The sequence below is a fragment of the Mauremys reevesii genome, unplaced genomic scaffold (assembly GCF_016161935.1).
Source record: "Mauremys reevesii isolate NIE-2019 unplaced genomic scaffold, ASM1616193v1 Contig15, whole genome shotgun sequence".
NCBI classification, from domain to species: Eukaryota; Metazoa; Chordata; order Testudines; family Geoemydidae; genus Mauremys; species Mauremys reevesii.
Genome location: NW_024100771.1, coordinates 769,163 through 788,706, shown reverse-complemented (window position 1 = coordinate 788,706; position 19,544 = coordinate 769,163). Strand labels below are relative to the sequence as shown.

The window sequence follows — 19,544 nt, the reverse complement described above, 5'->3', positions numbered from 1 at the left end:
TGCCTTGAGCCCAGACTCACACCTGCTCCCCGCTCGATTCCAGGATAGCCAGGCTCCAGAGGATGTTTGGGAAGAAGGCTCTGCAGGTCACCCCAGAGCCTAAGGGAAGCAGCTGCCATCTTCTCCAAGGGGCAGAGTGGCCCCTCTGTCCCCGCTGGTGGCGAAGAAGCTCCCGGCCAGTCCAGGAAGTGGAAGTGCCCAGCCTTCTGGCAGAGGAAACCCACTCCCGGCGCAGGTGCCGATCTGGGAGAGGCCCCGACCAGGCCCAGATGGAGCTGGCTCAGGATGCGGTTTCGCAGACAGGACCCAGTCCAGGAGGGGCGCCAGGCAGGGAGGCTCTGGGGCTTGTTGTGTGGGCAGCAGTGGCCCCAGGAGCCCAGGCCTCATTCCCAGCAGGAGGCATCACCCTGCCCGGTCACTGAGGACCTTCCAGCCCCTTCAGGCCAGGAGGTGGAAGATCCCTGTCCCAGCACCAGCAGCTCAGCATGGGACAGCAGCAGCACCTGGGACTCTGGCAGCAGCGAGGCCAATCTATGCTTCTGCTTTGTTCCAGGTGAGGAGACACACTGGGCTCAGGGAGGGGTAAGGAGGGGGCTGTGAACACCCTGGGCTCAGGCCCTCGAGCAGTGCTATGGGGGCGGGTCCCCAGCCCAGGTTTCTGGCCTGAGCCACGTAAACCCCACTGATACTAGATGCTGCCACTTTGGTCCTTGGTGCTCCATTGGCCGGGGATGGGGGGGAGGCACCTCCCAGGGAGTCCAGGACAGTGTTGGGGGTCTCTTTGCTATGGGCTCTTGAAGGAGTTGAGGGCTGAAGGCATCACTGAGAGGGGGGAGTGTGGGGCCCGATCTGCCCTAGGTCCCGGAGGTGGGAAGGGGACACATTGTCCCACCATGCCCCTGTCCTTCCCCCGAGTGGCAGTAGGAGTCACCCTGTCCCCTTCTTTCCCTGGTGCAGGGACCGCCAAGGACTCAGAGGATGAGGAGGAGGAAAGGGTGGATGTGGTCACAGAGGAGGCTGCTCTCAAAAACATCTGAGAGCAGCTCCAGGGCTGAGAAAAGGTACAAACGTTCCCCAGTTGTGCTGGAACTGAGATTGTCCTGCTCCTTCCCAGCATCCCAACCCCCTGCAGAGAGTCTTGGCCCTCATGAGCCACCACCCAAAATGGGGACCTTTCTCCTCCATGATCTGGGACCCCCAAGATGGGGGTGTTTGTCACATACCAGCCAGGGTCTCTTCCCCCCACAGGCACTGTCCCAGTTCCTGACTCAGCTTGTGTAGGAGTCGTGGGTGATTTGGACAATGGGCCGGTCTCCACTATGCCCCATTCAGGCCTAAGTCCTGCAGCTGGTGTGGCTGGGGCAGGAAGGTCCCTACTAATAGGTTCTCTCTCCTCTAATCCCACTCCTGGTGGGCGCAGGATGAGGGGCAGAAGCTCATGTTCCTGCAGGCCATCTACCTTGCGTGTCTTGCTGCACAGGACAGAGGGCAGGACACACTGGAGCCACACTGCTGCAAGGTGGCTGTGGTGGAAAGGATTGTGGTGAGCAAGACACGGCGCCTGGTAGCTGGAGGGTGGATAGAGACATGGGAAGGACAGGGGTCTCCCCGGGCCAATGGTTGGGGGATGGCTGGTGCTGGAGGGGCAGCTGAGGGTAGGGATTGCTGGGGCTGAAGATTGGGGAGAAGAGATGGGAGAAATAGTGGGCAGGAATCGGAGGAGCGGCTGTGTGGGGCCCTGGCTGTGTAATCTCCTCCATGGGAAATGTCAGTGAGGCCCAAATCTCACACACTCCTTTGTCTCCTTTGGGTCTCACAGGAGCTCATTGAGGAGCTTCCTGATGACTCTCCACCCGGCACTGTCCTGGCCAACTCCCTGATTGCTGTGGGCAACCTCAGGTACTGAGACCCTCTTGCCCGGTTCCCCTAACCCCAGTGCTGCTCAGGCCCATGGCTGGGAGTCACTGCCCCTCCCACTCCCAGATCACATGCCAAGGGTGGCTCCTCTGGCAGAGGTGGCAGGAAGGTTCACTCCCTCTCCTGGCTGCTCTGTTCTTTTCACTCCTGTAATATTGCAATGGCTTTGGGGAGAGGCCGACTCCCAGGATCAGATACAGGAGGGGCAGCAGGGTCCAGGGAACAGGTGCTATTCCTGCCCTGCAACTGTCTGTCTGGGAAACCTTGGCCTTGTCATTCCTTGGCTTGGTGCCTCAATTTCCATTCTCGCCAGCCTGTGCCTATTTCCCTGCAGCTTCACGTCTGTGTTGGTGCCAGACTCACCCCTGCACTGCACAGTCTAATACTGGCTCCTCTCTCCTACCAGCACCATGACACTTGCCCTGGAGACAGAGCTGGAGACCCACCTCCTTCACGCTGCCCTTCACTCCGTCTTCACCCTGGGCACGGAGAAGGACACCACCCAAGTCCAGGTAGATCATGCTAAATCATGGATTGAAGAGCCATCTGTCATACTGCCACGAATCCTGGCTAATTGCCTGCAGTGGGATGTGAATGAGAGAGGCCAGGATTTGTGTCTGGGGGTCTCACCAGTGCTCCCCAGAGACCCCCTCTTCCCATCCTGTGGCAGATGTAGCCCCAGTTTCCCTAACTCTGACCCATGACTTCCCCTTGCTTTGCAGGATCTGCATAGGCTCTTGCCAGATGTTCTGGATGCCATGCTGGGGAACCTGCTGGCAAAGTCCCCAGAGACCAACAGGCTCCATTACATCTTGGAGGTGAGCCCAGTGAGAGGGGTGGAGGCAATTTTACCTTAACTCTTAGATCCATTTTCCAGTCTGTCCTCCTAGCTGGGTCCCCAGTGGCGCGTCCTTGGTCAGGGCAGTCAGTGCAATGCAGTGTCAGGCCCTTCTTCCATGAAGGACAGAGAAAGGAGCTGGGACTTCAAGCCTGAGCTCTGCCTGGTTCTGTTGAGCACTAACCATGGGCCCTCTGGCTGACTTGGGGGGTGAGAGTCTGAACCCCTCCTGTGAGATCTAGAACATGGTCCTCAGAGAAGAGTCACAGGCTCGTTCCTAGAGAAACAGGAGGACCCCAGAGAATCAGCCGTTGTCTCTGACAGGCCCCAAGATTCCTGGGGGGATTGTGCTCACACTCAGTCCCTTCACCCAACCAAAGACTTGAGAGCCAGGGAGGGGTGAGAGCTCTGTCTCTTTCCTGGAGAGCTGCTCAGGAATGAGGAGTTCAGGGAGGATGGGACCAGCCCCGACACCAAGAATTGTCCCAATCTAGCGAGACAATGACAAGTTGTGACCTGCAGAATACAAGGACCTCCTGCCCTTTATTCTCCCCTTGGCTTTTCTATGGGGTCTGTGGGTGCGAAATGAATAGGAGCCTTCTTCACAGCTGTCTTCCAGTCCCTGGGATCTGGCACAGCATCCCGGACTGGCATATCCTGTAGCTGAGCCACGTCAGGGAGCAGTGGGGACAGGTCACCTCCTCCCATCAAAGCAAGCAAAGCTGGCTCTCAAAGAGGCTTAGATGGAAGACCCCACTCCCTCATGGAGGTAAGAGCCATTTACTCCTTGGGGCCTGTGGGTCTCTTGGGGGAGAAATGGGATCCCCGATGCATAGCCTGGCTAGGAGCTTCCCCTGTCCCTGGCTCCCAGCTCTGGGACAGAGACGTCTCCATCATCCTACCACACTGATTTTGTTCCTAGGAAGGGGCTCCCCAGAGACGTCCTCGAACCTGGTCTCCTGAGAGTGTTTCTGGCAGGAGGCTCCAGCCCCTCAGGCATGAAGAGAGCATCAGCATGGCATCTCTGGTCTCCAGCTCCACTTCCTGCAGCAGGGCAAATGAACCCATCAGCTCCCAGAATCCCAACTCTTTGACTTTCTTCCACTCAGCAGTGGGGTTTCTCCAGCCCCTCACCACACCTGTCAGCCTTTGAATGATGAAGGGCCTGAATATCAGAGTCACCAGAACAAGCAAACTCCAGTTCCAGGAAGTGGTGCCTGTGTGTACTCAGACCCTCTGAAAACCAGGTCTGAAATGGGGAGCAAGGACTACAGGCAAATAACAGTAGGAGTGGGCAGAGCAGGCCTGTAACAGAGTGCTTTCCCCTGGGCTGCACAGCTGATTACAGAATGAGCCCTAACTGGGAGGCACCATGTAGCTCCCCCTGAAGAGCCAGACTTCAGTGGTGACACAGCCCAGCTGGGGTATCCACAGGAATGAGAACGAAGTAGTTCAGAGCAGCAAGGAAACTTGAGAAGAAAGGTAGGAAGTACGCAGGGAAACCTGCAGCAAAGAGAAAAGAGCAGCCCTAGCTGTTGAGTACAGAGCCCTGGGCTGCTACCAGTGTCAGGGTGGGACCAGGTTCCCCTACTGGCCCCAAAGAAGGGGGCATACACGCACCTGGAGAGGGTTACCAAGCCCAGCAAGGGGGTTGCAGGCTGAGCAGGAGCCCCAAGAATGGCAGAAGGACTTCTTTCTGTGGAAAGACCTCTTTGGACTTCTAGCATGAGACAAGCTGGACCCCAGAAGGGTGGACTAAAGGTGGTGACCTGGCCGGAGGGTTGAGTTACCAGGCAGAGAAACTACCATGATGCTGGAGTGACCATGGATGGGGGACGCTAGCCCAGCGAGAGGGTTGTGATGCCATGCCTGGCCACCGGGGGGGGGGCACGTAACGATGAGTAGATTTGTTTATGATTGGCATAGTCAGGAGGACTGAATTCTGCCTGTGATCCATGAGGACTGATGGAAGTCTTGGTTGCTGAAGGAAGGTCCATCCTCCCAAGTGGGTGTATTGAGGGACCGAGCCAGTCACTGGATTTCCCATTTCAGTTCCAGGGACTGGATAAGCAGCCAAAGTAGGTCTAGGGGTTTCTCCAGCAGCTCCTAGAAAACCAACAGAAGCAGAAAGAAGTGCAAGCGGAGCTACAGATGCAGCAGCAGCAATACCTGTGAGAGATCTTGCAAAGGGAATGCCCATGGACTAAAAGATTAGACACGGAGAGCATGCCAGGAGCATAACTGGGGGGGAGCAGTGGGAGCGGCCACTCCCCCACTGACCACATTCTCCAAAAGTGTTGCCTTAGGCGCTGACAGTCAGGGCCGGCTCCAGGGGTTTGGCCACCCCAAGCAGGCAAAAAAAGGCCGCGATCATGATCTGCGGCAATTCAGCAGGAGGTCCTTCGCTCCAAGCGGGAGTGAGGGACCCTCCGCCGAATTGCCGCCAAATAGCTGAAAGTGCCACCCTTCTCCAGAGTTGCCGCCCCAAGCACCTGCTTGATAAGCTGGTGCCTGGAGCCGGCCCTGCCGACAGTGGTGGCTCTCACCAGAAGCCTAGCTCCCTGGTCCCTGCCTCCCCACCCAGCTCACCTCCGCTCTGCCTCCTCCCCAGAGTGCGCCCCCGCATTCTGCTTCTCCCCCTGGCTCCCAGCGCTTGCACCGTGAAACAGCTGATTCGTGGCAAGCCTGGGAGGGAGGGGGGAGGAGGGGGAACACGGTGCACTGGGGAAGAGGCCGGGCCAGGGTGAGAATTTGGGGAGGGGTCCAATAGGGGCAGGGAGGGGGTGGAGTCGGGTGGGGCAGGAGGAGGAGTCGGGGCTGGGTGGAAACAAAACACAGTGATCTGTTAGGAAAGAACAGAGATTTTCCTATCAAAAGCTACAAGAAATTAATAAACAAAAAAACACAATGAAAAATGTGGTCTCCACCCCTACAAGTGCTTTAAAAGCATTGTATCAAATTGCATACCACATTGCCAAGAATAAAAAGCCTTACACAACTGGGGAAAAACTGGTTCTCTTAGCTACAATTGACACTTGCAGGACGATGCTTGGTGACAGTACAGTAAAGAAGTTAAAAATGATCCTGGTGTCAGACAACGCAGTTAGCCACCAAATCTCTGACATGTCAGAAAATATCAAGGCACAGCTGATCTCTCGATTGCAGTCCAGTTTATTTGCAATCTGGTTAGAAGAAACATACCACATACCCAGTCAAAAGCTCATGATTTATATTAGTGTCTTTGGATTTTCAAGGTGTTCAGCAAGGGGATTTGTGTTCCATTTCAGGCCCAATCCAACATTCTCCATGCACTCAGAACTCGCATGCATTTGAACGGGAGTCTTGGTGCCATTAAAAAATACAGGATCAGGCCCCTGATTTTCTTCTCAAGATGGAAGCCAAGAGAATTTGTTTTTCTCATATTATCACAAGCTGAGAAAAACTCTTAAAACTAGCAGAGGTGGCTAAAAAGTACAACAATAAAAATATCCTGAGACTCTGTATAGTCTGGACACTGAAATGCAGAAATATGACATGACATGCAAAACAACCACAAGTGGCAAATGAATTTTGGATTATACCCCATCTGATCCCTTCTTGTTGCCCTCATTCAGGTCACCTTTATGAAAGGGGGCCTATACGGTCTGAAAAAACCCTTCTGGTATTAGGAAGGTAGCTCCTGGAGGCTCCAGCTAGATGAGGGCCCATTGTGCTAGTAAGAGACAGTCCCCTCACTCCAAACAGACAGAGTATGGAGTATTATCCCCATTTTACAGACAGGGAACTGAGGCCCAGAGAGATTAAGTGACTCATCCAAGGTCCCCCCGAGGACGTCTGTGGCAAAAGCAGGAACTAAACCTACATCTCCCAAGACCCAGTCTGTTGCCTTATCTAGAAGCCCATCCCTTAAGGTGCAGATGCCCCCTAAATACCAGAAGGATTTTTTCAGCCCGTATAGGCCCCATTCCATAAAGGTGACCTGTATGAGGGCAACAAGAAGACCATGCTCAGCCAGTGTATATGGAGTCTGGCATACTTTACTACAAAAGTCGTAGCTGCTATATGTCCCAGAATGTGAAGGCATGTCTTCACTGAAGTTTGTGGGCTGATGGGGGTCACCATGGAAATAAGATTGGTCAATGTAGTGAATCTGTGGTTTGGCAATATTGCCTTGGCTTGTATGGAGTCTAGGTTGGCTCCGATAAACTCCAATCACTGGGTTGGTTCCAAGGTGGATTTCTTTTCATTTATCTGTAGACCTAGCTGGTGAAACAGGTCTATTGTGGTCTTCAGCATGCCTGCTGTTTCTTGTTGATTGGCACCCTTGAGAAGGCAATCATCCAAATAGGGGAAGATTATGACTCCTTTGCATTGTAAATGTGCTGCTACTACCATGAGCGTTTTTGAGAATACGTGGGGAGCGGTGGACAGTCCAAAGGGAAGGGCCCTGTATTGGTAGTAGTTGGGTCCTACTGTGAACTGCAGGAACCATCTGTGGGCAGGATGTATTGTAATATGGAAGTATGCATCTTGGAGGTCAAGGGCTGCAAACCAGTCCCACCAGTCTAGCGCTGGGATTATTGTGGCCAGAGTGACAATTTTGAACCTGTGGTTGCTTACGAACCTGTTGAGTTTTTGGAGCACCAAGATTTGTCTCCATCCCACTCCTTTCTTCTCTGTCAGAAAATATTTGGAATAAAAACCCCTCCCTTGGTATTAATGTGGTACTGGTCCTACAGCACCCAGCAGCAGGAGGTGGTCTAGTTCCTGTTGTAGAAGGTGCTTATGAGAGGGGTCCCTGAAGAGGGATGGGGAAGGGGGGAGGGTAGGGGGGATGGCTGTAAAGGAATGGTGTAGCCAGATTGTATGATCTCCAAAACCCATTGATCTGTGGTTGTAGAAGCTCAGGCATGGTAAAATGGGCATAGGCGGTGACCAAAATTGTGGGATGGGGTATCTGTTGGCACTAGAGGTGTGGGAAGGTTGTGCATACCCTTGACCAAAACTTCAAAGTAGATGTAATGTAGATGGACGGGTGGACGAGGCCTGGTCCTGTGGAGCTCGTCATCTCTGAGCCTGTTGTATAGATCTGTTCTGAGTGAAGTATCGTGGTTGTTGATGGTTAAATGAAGTGTCTCATGGCCTCTGGTATGGTGTAAAGTGAAGGCGTTTGTCAGATGGTGGGTGTATGCCTAGCGTATGCAGCATCGCTCAGGAGGCCTTCATGGTATGGAGGACGTCATCTCTTTGAGACGAGAATAGTTTATCCCTATTGAAGGGGAGGTCCTCCACTTTTAATTGTAGTTCTTTTGGAATTCCCAAAGCCTGCAACCATGATGGTCTTCTCATAACCACAGCTGTTGCGGTTGTTCGGGCAGCTGTGTCCGCTACGTCCATTGAGGCGTGCAGTGCTCTGTGGGCTATTAATTGACCCTCGTTGATAAGGGCATTGAGTTGAGGACATTTATGCTCAGGGAGGTCCTCCACGAGTTCTTGTATTTTACTATTGCTAGAGTAGTCGTAATTTGCTAGTAGAGCAGAATAGTTGGCAACTCTAAACAGAAGGGTTGCTGACGAGTAAACTTTTCACCCAAAGAGGTCCAGTCACTTGTGTTCTTTATCTTGCAGTAACGAGCAGAAATGAGGCTGTTTACTGTGCTGATTAGCATCCGCTACTACCAGAGAGCAGGCTTGAGGGTGTGAAAACAAAAATTCCATGCCTTTGGCGGGAACGAAGTATTTTCTGTCAGCCCTTTTGTTGGTGGGTGGTGCCGATGCCAGTGTTTGCCATATTACCTCTGTAGGCTCTATTATAGCCTCATCCATGGGGAGGGTGATCTTGGTCGATGATGCCAGTTGTAAGATTTTTAACAACTTATGTTGTCTCTCCTGCACCTCAGGTAAAGCAATTTCTTGGCTGTTTGCTAATCTTTTGAAGAGTTCTTGGAACTGTTTCAGGTCATCTTGGTGTTGTAGGGGTAGTTAGTGCTGTGGAGGAGACCTAACATCTCAACTCGGGTTCTGCACATTGTGGTTCAGTAGGAGTCCACTGAGGGATGGTGCCGGAGGAGCCCAGTACTTCATAAGTGCTCACTCTGGATGAGTGGAGCACTGAGGGTAAAGACCTCATTGGGGAAACTCTCTTTTTCTGAGAGACCATTGCTGGAGAGGTCAAGGCTCGCTTCCTGACAGTTTTGGAAGTCGGAGCCTTATCAGAGCTCAGGGATCTTGGTTTATGAGACTCCCCAGAGGATGTCTCTTGCGGAGGTTGGAGGAATTTCTCTAGCAGAAGCATTTTCAAGAGGAGATTCCTGTCACATCTTGCACTTGTTGTTAAACTGGTGCAATGTAAGCATTTCTGAGAGAGATGAGTTTCTCCCAGACAGCAAATGTAGGCTGTGTGGCTGTCAGAGACCAGCATCAGTTCATGGCAGAAGTCACACTTTTTAAATCATGTTGAGCCTGGCATGACTTCAGTTAAGCCTCTCCACCTCTGGAGAGATAAGGGTGGAAGTTAATTGTAATGGTAAACTGTAGAAACTGTTCCCAAAATGGGGAGTTAAGGAGAGAAAAGAGTCATCCTCCCTTTTTTTTTTTTTAAAGAAAAACCTCTAAGAGGAACTGAGGAAATCATGTAACTATGTATAGACTAAGACTAACTAAACAATGTAACTAAGTATAGACTTAAAAAGAAGTTCCTATGTAACTTGTAACTTTTTTGTTTTCAGAAAGTATCAAAGAGAGCACTGCCACAGAGCTCTGTCTGCAGCCAAGGAGGTTGAGAAGGAACGGAGGGGACGGTCGGGGGTGTGGGTGCTACAGGAGGTGCCAACGACTGCACGAGACAATTCCTATGCGCTCCCTTCCCCCGACTGAGTACTGCTGCGAGAAATCTCCGATCTCTGGCGCAGAGATGCACCGACACCTAGAGTGGATCACCCACAGGGACACCACTCAAAGGCCTTGGCTACACTTGAGAGTTACAGCGCTGGTGGTGGCTTTACAGCGCTGTAACTCACTCGCCGTCCACAATGGCAAGGCACATACAGCGCTGTATCTCCCTGGCTACAGCGCTGCTTGTACTCAACCTCCACGAGAGGAATAAAGACTATAGCTGGGGTGCCAGTGTAAACAGTGAATAATCTTACTACACTGTAACTGACCTCCGGAAACTTCCCATAATACTTTTAAGTAAAGATTACACTCTTTGTTTTGTTGTGATGCCTCTATTTGTTTTGTTGTGAACTCAGGGCTCCCGAAGCTGCTTATCAAAAAAACAAACACAGCTCCTGTTTGCTTGAGCAGAGGCAGGGAGCTCCCTTTGGAAAGCCCACAGCTAGTGTTTGCTTGGGGAAGGAAGGGGCTTGAGGAGAGAAGCAGCGTGGCGGGCGGGAAGGGGGGGTCCGTTTCGAAGCGGCTGCTTATCTGGTCTGTGAGAAAAAAAACAAAGAGGGCTATTTGCTTTCAGTGAATAAGAGAGGGGTGGGGGAAGGGGTTGGAACTTGCAAGGCACTTGCTGACAGAGTGTTGGCTCCAAAAATCAACTCTCTCTCTCCTCCACGCTGCCTGTCACACTCCACTCCTCCCCCTTTTGAAAAGCACGTTGCAGCCACTTGAATGCTGGGATAGCTGCCCATAATGCACTGCTCCCAATGCCGCTGCAAATATGGCCATGACAGTGCGCTGGCAGCTGTCAGTGTGGCCAGACTGCAGCACTTTCCCTACTCAGCTGTACGAAGACAGCTTTAACTCCCAGTGCTGTACAGCTGCAAGTGTAGCCATACCCAAGCTTTCAAGCTACCCAGACCTAAAGAAGCGCTCTGAGTCACTCAGAAGCTTGTCTTTCACACCAGCAGAAGTTGGTCCAATAACCATAGGTATCAGGTTTGTATAATTTTTGGTGGTGCCCCCCCGGCACCCGCCCTGTAAGTCAATATAAAATGAAGCTACAACACGTCAGCACCACAAAATTACAAGGGTCAATTAAAAGTGGAAAGTCAGAAGCAGCACTTGCCTGCTTCAATATACAGTATTATATTTTGTTGCACCTGTTGTGACAAAGTGGGAATGTTCTTAATGTTTTCTCTGAATACTGTGTGGGTGCCGCAGTTTCCCCTGCAAGGTGCCAACTGACGGTGTTGGGGACAAAGAGATCAGGTGGCCTCCTTTTCCAGAAGAGACACAAAGGCCAGAGGAGGGAGTGTCAGTTTGAAGCTGGCTGGTGAAATAGGGAGAGGCCCAGAACTTGGATCTGGGCTCCCCACCCCCCAAGATGGACCTGACTGAGGCGTCCTGTTTTCTGTACCTACAAGCTCTGTTTTAGACTGTGATTCTGTCGTCTAATAAACCTTCTGTTTTACCGGCTGGCTGAGAGTCACGTCTGACTGCAGAGTTGGGGTGCAGGGACCTCTGGTTGCCCCAGGACCTGCCTGGGCACACTCGCTGCAGAAAGCGCACGGTGTGGAAGGGCATGCTGAATGCTCCGAGATCAGACCCAGGAAGGTGTAAGCTTCTTGCCCTGGAGACAGTAAGCTCAGAGAGAGGAGGCTCCCCCAGAGTCCTGACTGGCTTTGTATGGAGTAGTTCCAAAGCATCCCAGCATCCCCTTCCACACCATGCGCTTCCCAGAAGTCTGCACAGGCACTGACACTCCCTCCTCTGGCCTTTGTCTCTTTTCCAGGCATTAGGAGGCCACCTGATCTCTTTGTTCTCCAACACCTTCAGTTGGTACCTTGCAGGAGAGCGGCCCAGGCCATCAGTTGCCCGGAGACAGGGTTTCAGCCATTCTCTGTGCAGATGGCATCACACTGGCCCTCTAGGGCTCTACAACAATCACACACCCTTATCCCACCATCTAGATCCTTGAGAAATTCATAGGGGAAACTGAGGCACCCACACAGTATTCAGAGAAAACATTAAGAACATTCCCACTTTGTAACACCTGTATACGACCAGGGGCGGCTCTACAAATTTGGCCGCCCCAAGCAATCATGCCCGGGAGGCGCCCCCGAGCCGCGGGAGCAGCGGACCTCCCGCGGGCATGACTGCGGAGGGTCCGCTGGTCGCGCGGCTCGGCTGGACCTCCCGCAGCTGCGGGCGGTTCGCTGGTCCGGCGGCTCCGGTTGAGCTGCCGCAGGCATGCCTGCGGGAGGTCCAGCCGAGCCGCGGGACCAGCGAACCGTCCGCAGTCATGCCTGCGGGAGGTCCACTGGAGCCGCCGGCCGAGCGTCCCCTCCGCAGTCATGCCTGCGGCAGGTCCGCTGCTCCCGGGGCTCCGGTGGACCTCCCGCAGGCATGACTGCGGCAGGTCCGCCGGCCCAGCCTGCCGCCCCCCCGGGAAAGGGCCGCCCCAGGCGGGTGCTTGCCCCGCTGGGCTCTGGAGCCGGCCCTGTATACGACAAGTTATATACTTTAAAGGGGTGTAAAATAATCAAGTATTTTGCTAAACATAATGATACTCCAAACTGACCACCAAATTTAAATTGCACGTTTTTCCCCTCAGGTGAGGGCTCTGGGGTGGGGCTGGGGATGAGGGGTTCACAGTGCAGGAGGATGCTCAGGGTTGGGGTGCTGGGGGCACAGGGCTGGGGATAAGGAACTTGGGGTGCAGACAGGCTGCCCCAGGGCTAGGGCCAGAGAGGACTCTGCCCCCTCCCCACTGGCAGCAGCAAGCTACAGGGGAGTGACCCCCTCCCACGGCAGCACACTCACTCTGCACCATGGTCACTGCACATGCTCCTAGGGACTCTCTCAGGTCCAAAAAGCCCACTCGCCTCCCCATGGTGCGTACCAGGGGGGGTAGATTTGCCATCACGTGTGGCCTCCCCTGCTGTTGCCCCTCACCATAGCCTCACTGGGGATGGGGGATGGGGCTTCCCCTTGTCCAGCGTGGGGCAGGAGTGGGGACTGCAGGGTGGTGGTTGGGGGTGGAGGCAGGGTGTCACAAAATTCACCCAAGCCCCAGCTGCTCAGGTCTAGGAAGTCCCCCTTCCCCATCTCCCCTGTGGTGGGTGGGTGCTGGGGGGGGGCTGCCATCACATGTGGCTTCCTTCCTCCCCTGCTGCAGCCTGCTGCCCCTCATCCTAGCCTCAGTGGGGATGGGGCTGCCCCTTGCAGTGGGCGGGAGGGGGTGGATCACAGGGTCAAACCTCACCGAAGCCCCAGCAGCTGCTCAGGTGAGTGAGGTCCACCCGATATCCAACTCCTGGCCGGAAGTCCCCATGGTGTCTCCTCCAGGTGGGTGCTGGGGGATGGGAGAGAGGGCTCTGAAGCATATGTTTGCCTCCTCTTCCCCCCACCCCATACCTGAGGTACTCTAACAGTCTGCTGGACGCTGCTCTCTATAGCCTTAGGCAGAAGCAGTGGCAGGCAGCTGGCAGTACGAGCAAGGGAGAGAGGCACGGGCTGTTTTTTTTTCAGGCAGGGAAGCTCTGAGGTGCGGGGCGGGGGGTTTACACACAAGGCTCCGGAGCATGGGTGAGGGGGGGAGGGCAGGGCCCGCTCCAGGCAGGGCCAGAGGAGAAACCCAGCTCCAAATATTGGTGGAGCACAGCCCCCAGCCTTGAATATTCCTGGTGCTCAGGCACCACGAGCCCATATAACCTGCTGCCCCTGCCAATAACATATATTACCTCACCCACATGGTCTGTCTAAGTTCATAAAAACTCAAACTTCTGAAAAATCCAGGAAATACAGAGTTAAGGCACAGGCCAATGCAACCTTAACCCTGTCTCTGTGGGGCTGTCAATAGTCACTGGGAATTATCTGCATGCACCTCAGCTGTATTCATGGTGTTAGGTGTAGCTATACCGAATGGTGTAGGAATTAGTTGGAGCAGCTTGGGAGAGCTGTGATTCTGAGATGCAGAGATAGGAGATTAATTTGAGGAGTGTCTCAGAGCTGTGATTGTTATCTGAGATCTGGGTCTGAGGCCCCCATATATGTTATCTAAATAAAGAGGTGCCTGTGTACCTTGAGGGATCCAGTATGCATGATTTCAGCACTGAGTTGAGGCTGAGTCGGCAGCAGGGGACAGGGGAGTCTTCTTGCCATGTGATTGCAGCGGGGTGGTGGGATGTGAGAGCCGTCTGTGTTTAATTATAAGTAAGTGAAATTATAGTGTTGAATGGAATATTGTGAGATGGGTGAAAGGTTGTAAAAGGCAGGGGGAAGATTATAAAATTTGAGACATGGGCTTGCTGCGGGGGACTGCCATCACATGTGGCTTCCTTCCTCCTCTGCTGCAGCCTGCTATTCCTCATCCTAGCTTCAGTGGGAATGGGGCTGCCCAGTGTTTGAGTGTAGAGGAGATGTAGGTGGCTCTTGGCCAATACAGCCCACCTCAAACCAAATTTTGCTTTAGTAAAAAGAAGTCATTGGACTTGGTGCTATAGTTCTCGTGTGCCCTATTCCCTGAGTCCTATGCACCATCTGCAAAGGCAGAGGGTGAATGTGTGTGTGCTATGGATGTATTGGGTCATCGCTCAATATGAGCTCCTAGTGCAATGCTGTGGAAAGAAAAGGCTAATGAGAATCTTGGTTGTTTAAACAGGGAAACTGAAAGGTGACTTGATTACAGCAAATAATTACCTTCCTGGGGAGAAAATATGGTTTTCTAATGGGCTATTTAATCTAGCAAATAAAACCATCACAAGACTCATTGGTTGGAAACTGATGCATATATATTCAAATTAGCAATTAGGCACAAATGTTTAACACTGAGGATGATTAACTTCTGAAACAAGCTACCAGGGGAAGTAGTGGATTCTCCAGCTCTTGGTGTTATAACATGGGTGGGAGAGGGGAACACCCCAACATCAGTTCCCCATCCCCTGCTATGCACAGCAGACAGGAGGCTTCCAGAAGCAGCTTGGCCAGGGAAGGCTCCAAGGCAGGAAGGCAGGAGCAGTGGTGGCTGCAGATGGCATCAGAGCAGTGGGGAGGGAAGAGGGGCACCCCTGCACCGGAGATGCATCCCCCTTAGACCAGTGCTTCTGGGTGGTCGCCCAGCCTGCCCACCCCTAAGGCCAGACCTGACATCAGGAACAAAATTTATCGAGAGACAATGGGCACTAGACAATCACAGGAACATCCCTGCAATCCACAAAGCTGAGTTAGGTGCCTAGACTCCCCACACCAGTGGTTCTCAATGAGGTCCACCGTTCATTCAGGGAAAGCCCCTGCTGGGCCGGGCTGTTTGTTTACCTGCTGCGTCCACACGTTCGGCCAATCGCAGCTCCCATGGCCACGGTTCACCACTCCAGGCCAATGGGGGCTGCAGGAAGCAGCGCAGGCCAAGGGATGTGCTGGCCGTCCTTCCTGCAGCCCCCATTGGCCTGGAGCAGTGAACTGCGGCCAGTGGGAGTTGCAGTCGGCCGAACCTGCGGACATGGCAGGTAAACAAACTGGCCTGGCCCACCAGGGGCTTTCCCTGAACAAGCGGTGGACCTCGGTTGAGAACCACTGTCCTACACAATATCCCTCTGGCCGGCATCTCCCATTGGTTAGGTTAGGCAGCTTCCTGTTTAGTATATTGACTTTTGTGGATCTCATTCTAAGTGTCACAGAGTGTGGGGGAGTCAGAGCCCTGCATCCCCCACTTCCTGCGATTTACCGTGACTTTCATCCAGCCAGTAAAACAGAAGGTTTATTAGGCAACAGGAACACAGTCTAAAACAGAGCTTCTAGGTACAGAAAACAGGACCCCTCAGTCAGGTCCCTCTTGGGGGGTGGGGAGCCCAGACCCAGGTTCTGAGCCTGCCCCTGTCTCCTCAGCCAGCTCCAAACAAACTCCCTCCAGCAGCCTCACCCAGCCGCACCCCTGGCCCCTCCTCCAGCCTTTGTCCAGTTTCCCAGGCAGAAGGTATCACCTGGCCCCAACCCCCTCCTGGGCCCAGGTTACGAAGGGCAGCTGCCATCAAGTGCTGGCCATCAAGTGTCATCCCTCAGTGAAGTAACACCCTTATTTCCCATCACCATCTAGTGTAAATGCAGACAGTAAACTAGTAAAACTCCCATGCAACATTGGCAGGTTAATACTCCCTGCTCCGTCACATCTCTCTCCCCTTCAAGACTGAACTGAGTGGGGTCACTCTAACCAGTGACTTGGGGAAGTTGAGACCTCCCTTTCTGGGACAATGGATCAGCTATCATGTTGGCACTTCCCTTCACATGGACTACCTCCATATCCATGTACATTGGCCAAACCGGACAGTCTCTACGCAAAAGAATAAATGGACACAAATCAGAAGTAAAGAATTATAAAATTCAAAAACAAGTCAGAGAACACTTCAATCTCTCTGGACACTCAATTACAGACCTAAAGTGGCAATTCTTCAACAAAAAACTTCAAAACCAGATTCCAATGAGAAACTGCAGAACTGGAGTTAATTTGCAAACTGAACACCATCAAATTAGGCCTGAATAAAGACTGGGAGTGGATGGGTCATTACACAAAGTAAAACTATTTCCCCATGCTAATTTTCCCCCGTACTGTTACTGACACTTTCTTGTCAACTATTGGAAATGGGCCATCCTGAATATCACTATAAAAATGATGTTTCCTCCTGCTGATAGCCCACCTTAATTGATTTGTCTTGTTAGAGTTGGTAAGGCAACCCCCATCTTTTCATGTTCTCTGTATATATATCTGTATATATATTTTCCTACTGTATTTTCCACTCCATGCATCTGATGAAGTAGGTTTTAGCCCACAAAAGCTTATGCCCAAATAAATTTGTTAGTCTCTAAGGTGCCACAAGTACTCCTCGTTCTTTACACCTCCATCTCGTAATCCTGCAGGAGCAGGCTCCACCTCAGGAGCTTGGCATTGGCTCCTTTCATCTGGTGTAGCCAGGTCAGGAGGGAGTGGTCAGTGTACACAGTGAAATGTGGCCCAAATAGATATGGCTGGAGTTTCTTAAGGGCCCATACCATAGCCAGGCATTCCTTCTCTATGGCCTCGTAGTTTTGCTCCTGAGCAAAAGGTTAACTCAAGTACACGATGGGATGTCTCTCCCCCTTTTCATCAACCTGCATTAACACCGCACCCAGCCCTGTGTCTGAGGTGCTGGTGAACACCATAAAGAGCTTGGCAGTCTGTGTTTACCAGAACTGGACCACTGACCACAGCCTCCATCAGCGCACCTTATCTGGCTTCCCCTTCTTGCATAGCTCAGTGATGGGGGTAGCTATGGAGCTAAAGTGTGGCACAAATCTTCGATAATACCCCGCCATCCCAATAAAGGCCTGGCCCTGCTTTTTGGTTTAGGGAGCTGGCCAGTCTCTGATTACCTCCACCTTGGTTCTGACTTAGGCAGCCGCTCCCCAGCTGGTGGCCCAGGTAAGATACTTTGGCCATCCCCATCTTGCACTCCTCAGCTTTTATGGTTGTAGTAAGAGGAGGCCCTGAAACATAAACCCTTTTATCAGAGTAATGATCAAGACTTTGCTAACATAAAGCAAAGTTAAGCTGTGAGCCAGAGGCAGGCCCTGCTCACAGAAGCTGGCAAGGAAAGGGCTGATGTTGCATAAACATATATCTATATAGTGTATTGGATACCAGAAATATAAACACGGTACCAGGACATTCCACACATATAACAAGGAATAAGCTGACCCATCCCAATGACAGGGCCAAAAGGGTAATATGATGGATAAAGTTGTTTTGTTCGAACCAACATGTAAAGTGAGAGGTGGCACCTTGCTACGTAGAGGGGTTGCACCTCAATATGTCAGGAGTGATGTGTAGCTTGTTTGAACCTGTGTATAAGAATGCAACCCTGGGGCAGTGTCTTTGTCCACCCTAGGGGGCAGTGAAAAATCCCACCACTGACTGAACTGAGTTCATTGTCAGGGAGCACATATGTACTAGCTAGCAGCACCTTAGCAGCACCTTGGACTTCTATGCCAGGGAAAGCTGGAGATTGTTTCTCTTCGACAATAAACTTGGCCAACGTTCCTTCATAGCTTACTAGAGTCTGTGGTCATTGGGGGTTCTCACGGGGTCTGCTGGGTCAGCTATCTGCGCAGAGCTGGGGCAGCACACAGAGGGAACACATGCATGCAGCTGATTGAAACCAACATTGAACAGAACAGAGCACCACATCAGGAGCATCTGACGACATTGGTCACCCCGACCGCTGATCTGGTGAGTAAGCGAGCTCTCACTGTAAGAACCGCCATCTAACATGGCAGAAAACCACGAGCTAGGGAACCCCCTTATCCCCTCCCTTTATATCCTCACAGAGTTTGATAACTCATGGACCCACTGGATTGCCAGTAAGGGGGGTCCATATGAATTTTAAAAAAGAAAGCAGGGAAACATGGACTGGCATATATAGAGCAATGGTAGAAACCGAGGCTCTAAAAAATAATAATAAAAGTAAAAAAGCAAGAATTCTGCAACTAATGTCAATGGCAGTGAGATGGCTCAAACAGCACGCCACCATACTGGCCGGACAGGTAATGGAAAAAACAGGGGAAGTAGAAGAGGCAACCCAGGCAGCTGAGCACTGGAAAGCTCAAGCTCTTTTAGCAGAGCAACAGGTGGTCCAGACTCACGATATGCTCGAGCAAATAAAGCATGAAAATAAAACACTGGAAACAGCTGCAAGAAACCTACAAGAAATACATGTGCCATCCCCTGTTATAAGTACTGGTGGTAAACAGCAGGCTTCAGGTAGCTATCCTATGCCTGAAGAATGGGGACAGAAATGGAAAAAAGGTGGCCCTAGCAAAATTAAAAGATGAAACGGGGTCCACTGCATTGCAACCACCACCTTATGCTAAAAGCCAGGTGCCGGTTAAACTTAAATTGAGACCTAGACGGGTGCCTGTCAGAACGGGACAAGTAAGTGCACAAAAGGAAAGAGTAGCACATAATACTTTCACAGCATTGGTAAATCAGATGAAGAAAAAAATGGAACAGTTCACAGAGCACATTAGGAGACAGGAGCTGCGACTCGATCGCAGGGGAGTGAATAAAAAAGAATTTCAAAGTAAAAAACTGAAATTAAGTGGGTTAACACTTAGAATTGATGCATTAACACATGGAGTTGCCCCAAAACAGTTAACTGCAGCAAAAAAGGGCACTCCCACTATCCATTTGACATGCAGACAAAAGCAACAGACACTGGGGGAATAAATTCAGGTTTTACCTCAGCAGGTAACTACCCCACTCTTCTCTCAGAGCCAGGATAAAAAACATGGGCGCGATTCCCAACTGTGCAGGTTCCCAATTGCTTTGACCCATGGAACCACACTCCCACACTCATATCTGAAAATAGAACCTTCTTTCTCAAATATTTTTACATACTGCTTAAGTTTTGTCCTTTATATGCTTTCTCAGTTTGCTAAACTTGCTGCTGCTGCCTGTACTTTCAAATACAGTACCTTGATAGAGTTAATCTCTCTTGGCTCAGGACTCGCTACCTTCCTAGGTTGCTCTTCACCCCCACTCCCCTCATTCCCCGCCTCTCTTCACTTCTGATCTCTCTCTTTGTTTTAAAAGTTAAAATATGCTGTAGTTTTTACAGAAACCTCCAAAAGATAAAGCAATTGAAAACAGAATAAAACAAGAAACAAAGAGAAAACAAGGTAAAAACTTTACTTTAAATAAATCCAGTGAAATAATTATTTTAACCCTTCAGGAATGCAACAGCTGGAATTATTCCTAACTTTCTTGAAGATGAGGTAAGTACTTGTCCCAATCCTGCGGGTGCTGGTTCATAAGCAGCCTTTCCCCAGGGTCTGTGCTGCACTGAGGCCAGCCAGGTCCCTTAGCTTCTGC

General features: G+C 51.7%; 1 protein-coding gene across 1 annotated transcript; it reads left to right on the top strand.

The window, feature by feature from the left end:
• Nucleotides 1–893: 893 nt before the first annotated feature.
• On the top strand, nucleotides 894–9,825 carry LOC120393127. Its single transcript, XM_039517724.1, has 7 exons — nucleotides 894–995; nucleotides 1,421–1,543; nucleotides 1,820–1,899; nucleotides 2,324–2,429; nucleotides 2,640–2,735; nucleotides 3,678–4,926; nucleotides 9,484–9,825. The coding sequence occupies exons 1-6, from the start codon at nucleotides 894–896 to the stop codon at nucleotides 3,906–3,908; spliced, it is 738 nt and encodes a 245-aa protein (XP_039373658.1). The 3' UTR covers nucleotides 3,909–4,926; nucleotides 9,484–9,825.
• Nucleotides 9,826–19,544: the final 9,719 nt, after the last annotated feature.

Excerpts from the sequence above, each read along its gene's own strand:
- LOC120393127 (XM_039517724.1), top strand. The coding sequence starts at position 894 with ATGCCCCTGTCCTTCCCCCGAGTGGCAGTAGGAGTCACCCTGTCCCCT. Across the intron at positions 1,900-2,323 it reads ATTGCTGTGGGCAACCTCAG|CACCATGACACTTGCCCTGG; the intron begins GTACTGAGACCC and ends CTCTCCTACCAG. Across the intron at positions 2,736-3,677 it reads GGCTCCATTACATCTTGGAG|GAAGGGGCTCCCCAGAGACG; the intron begins GTGAGCCCAGTG and ends TTTTGTTCCTAG.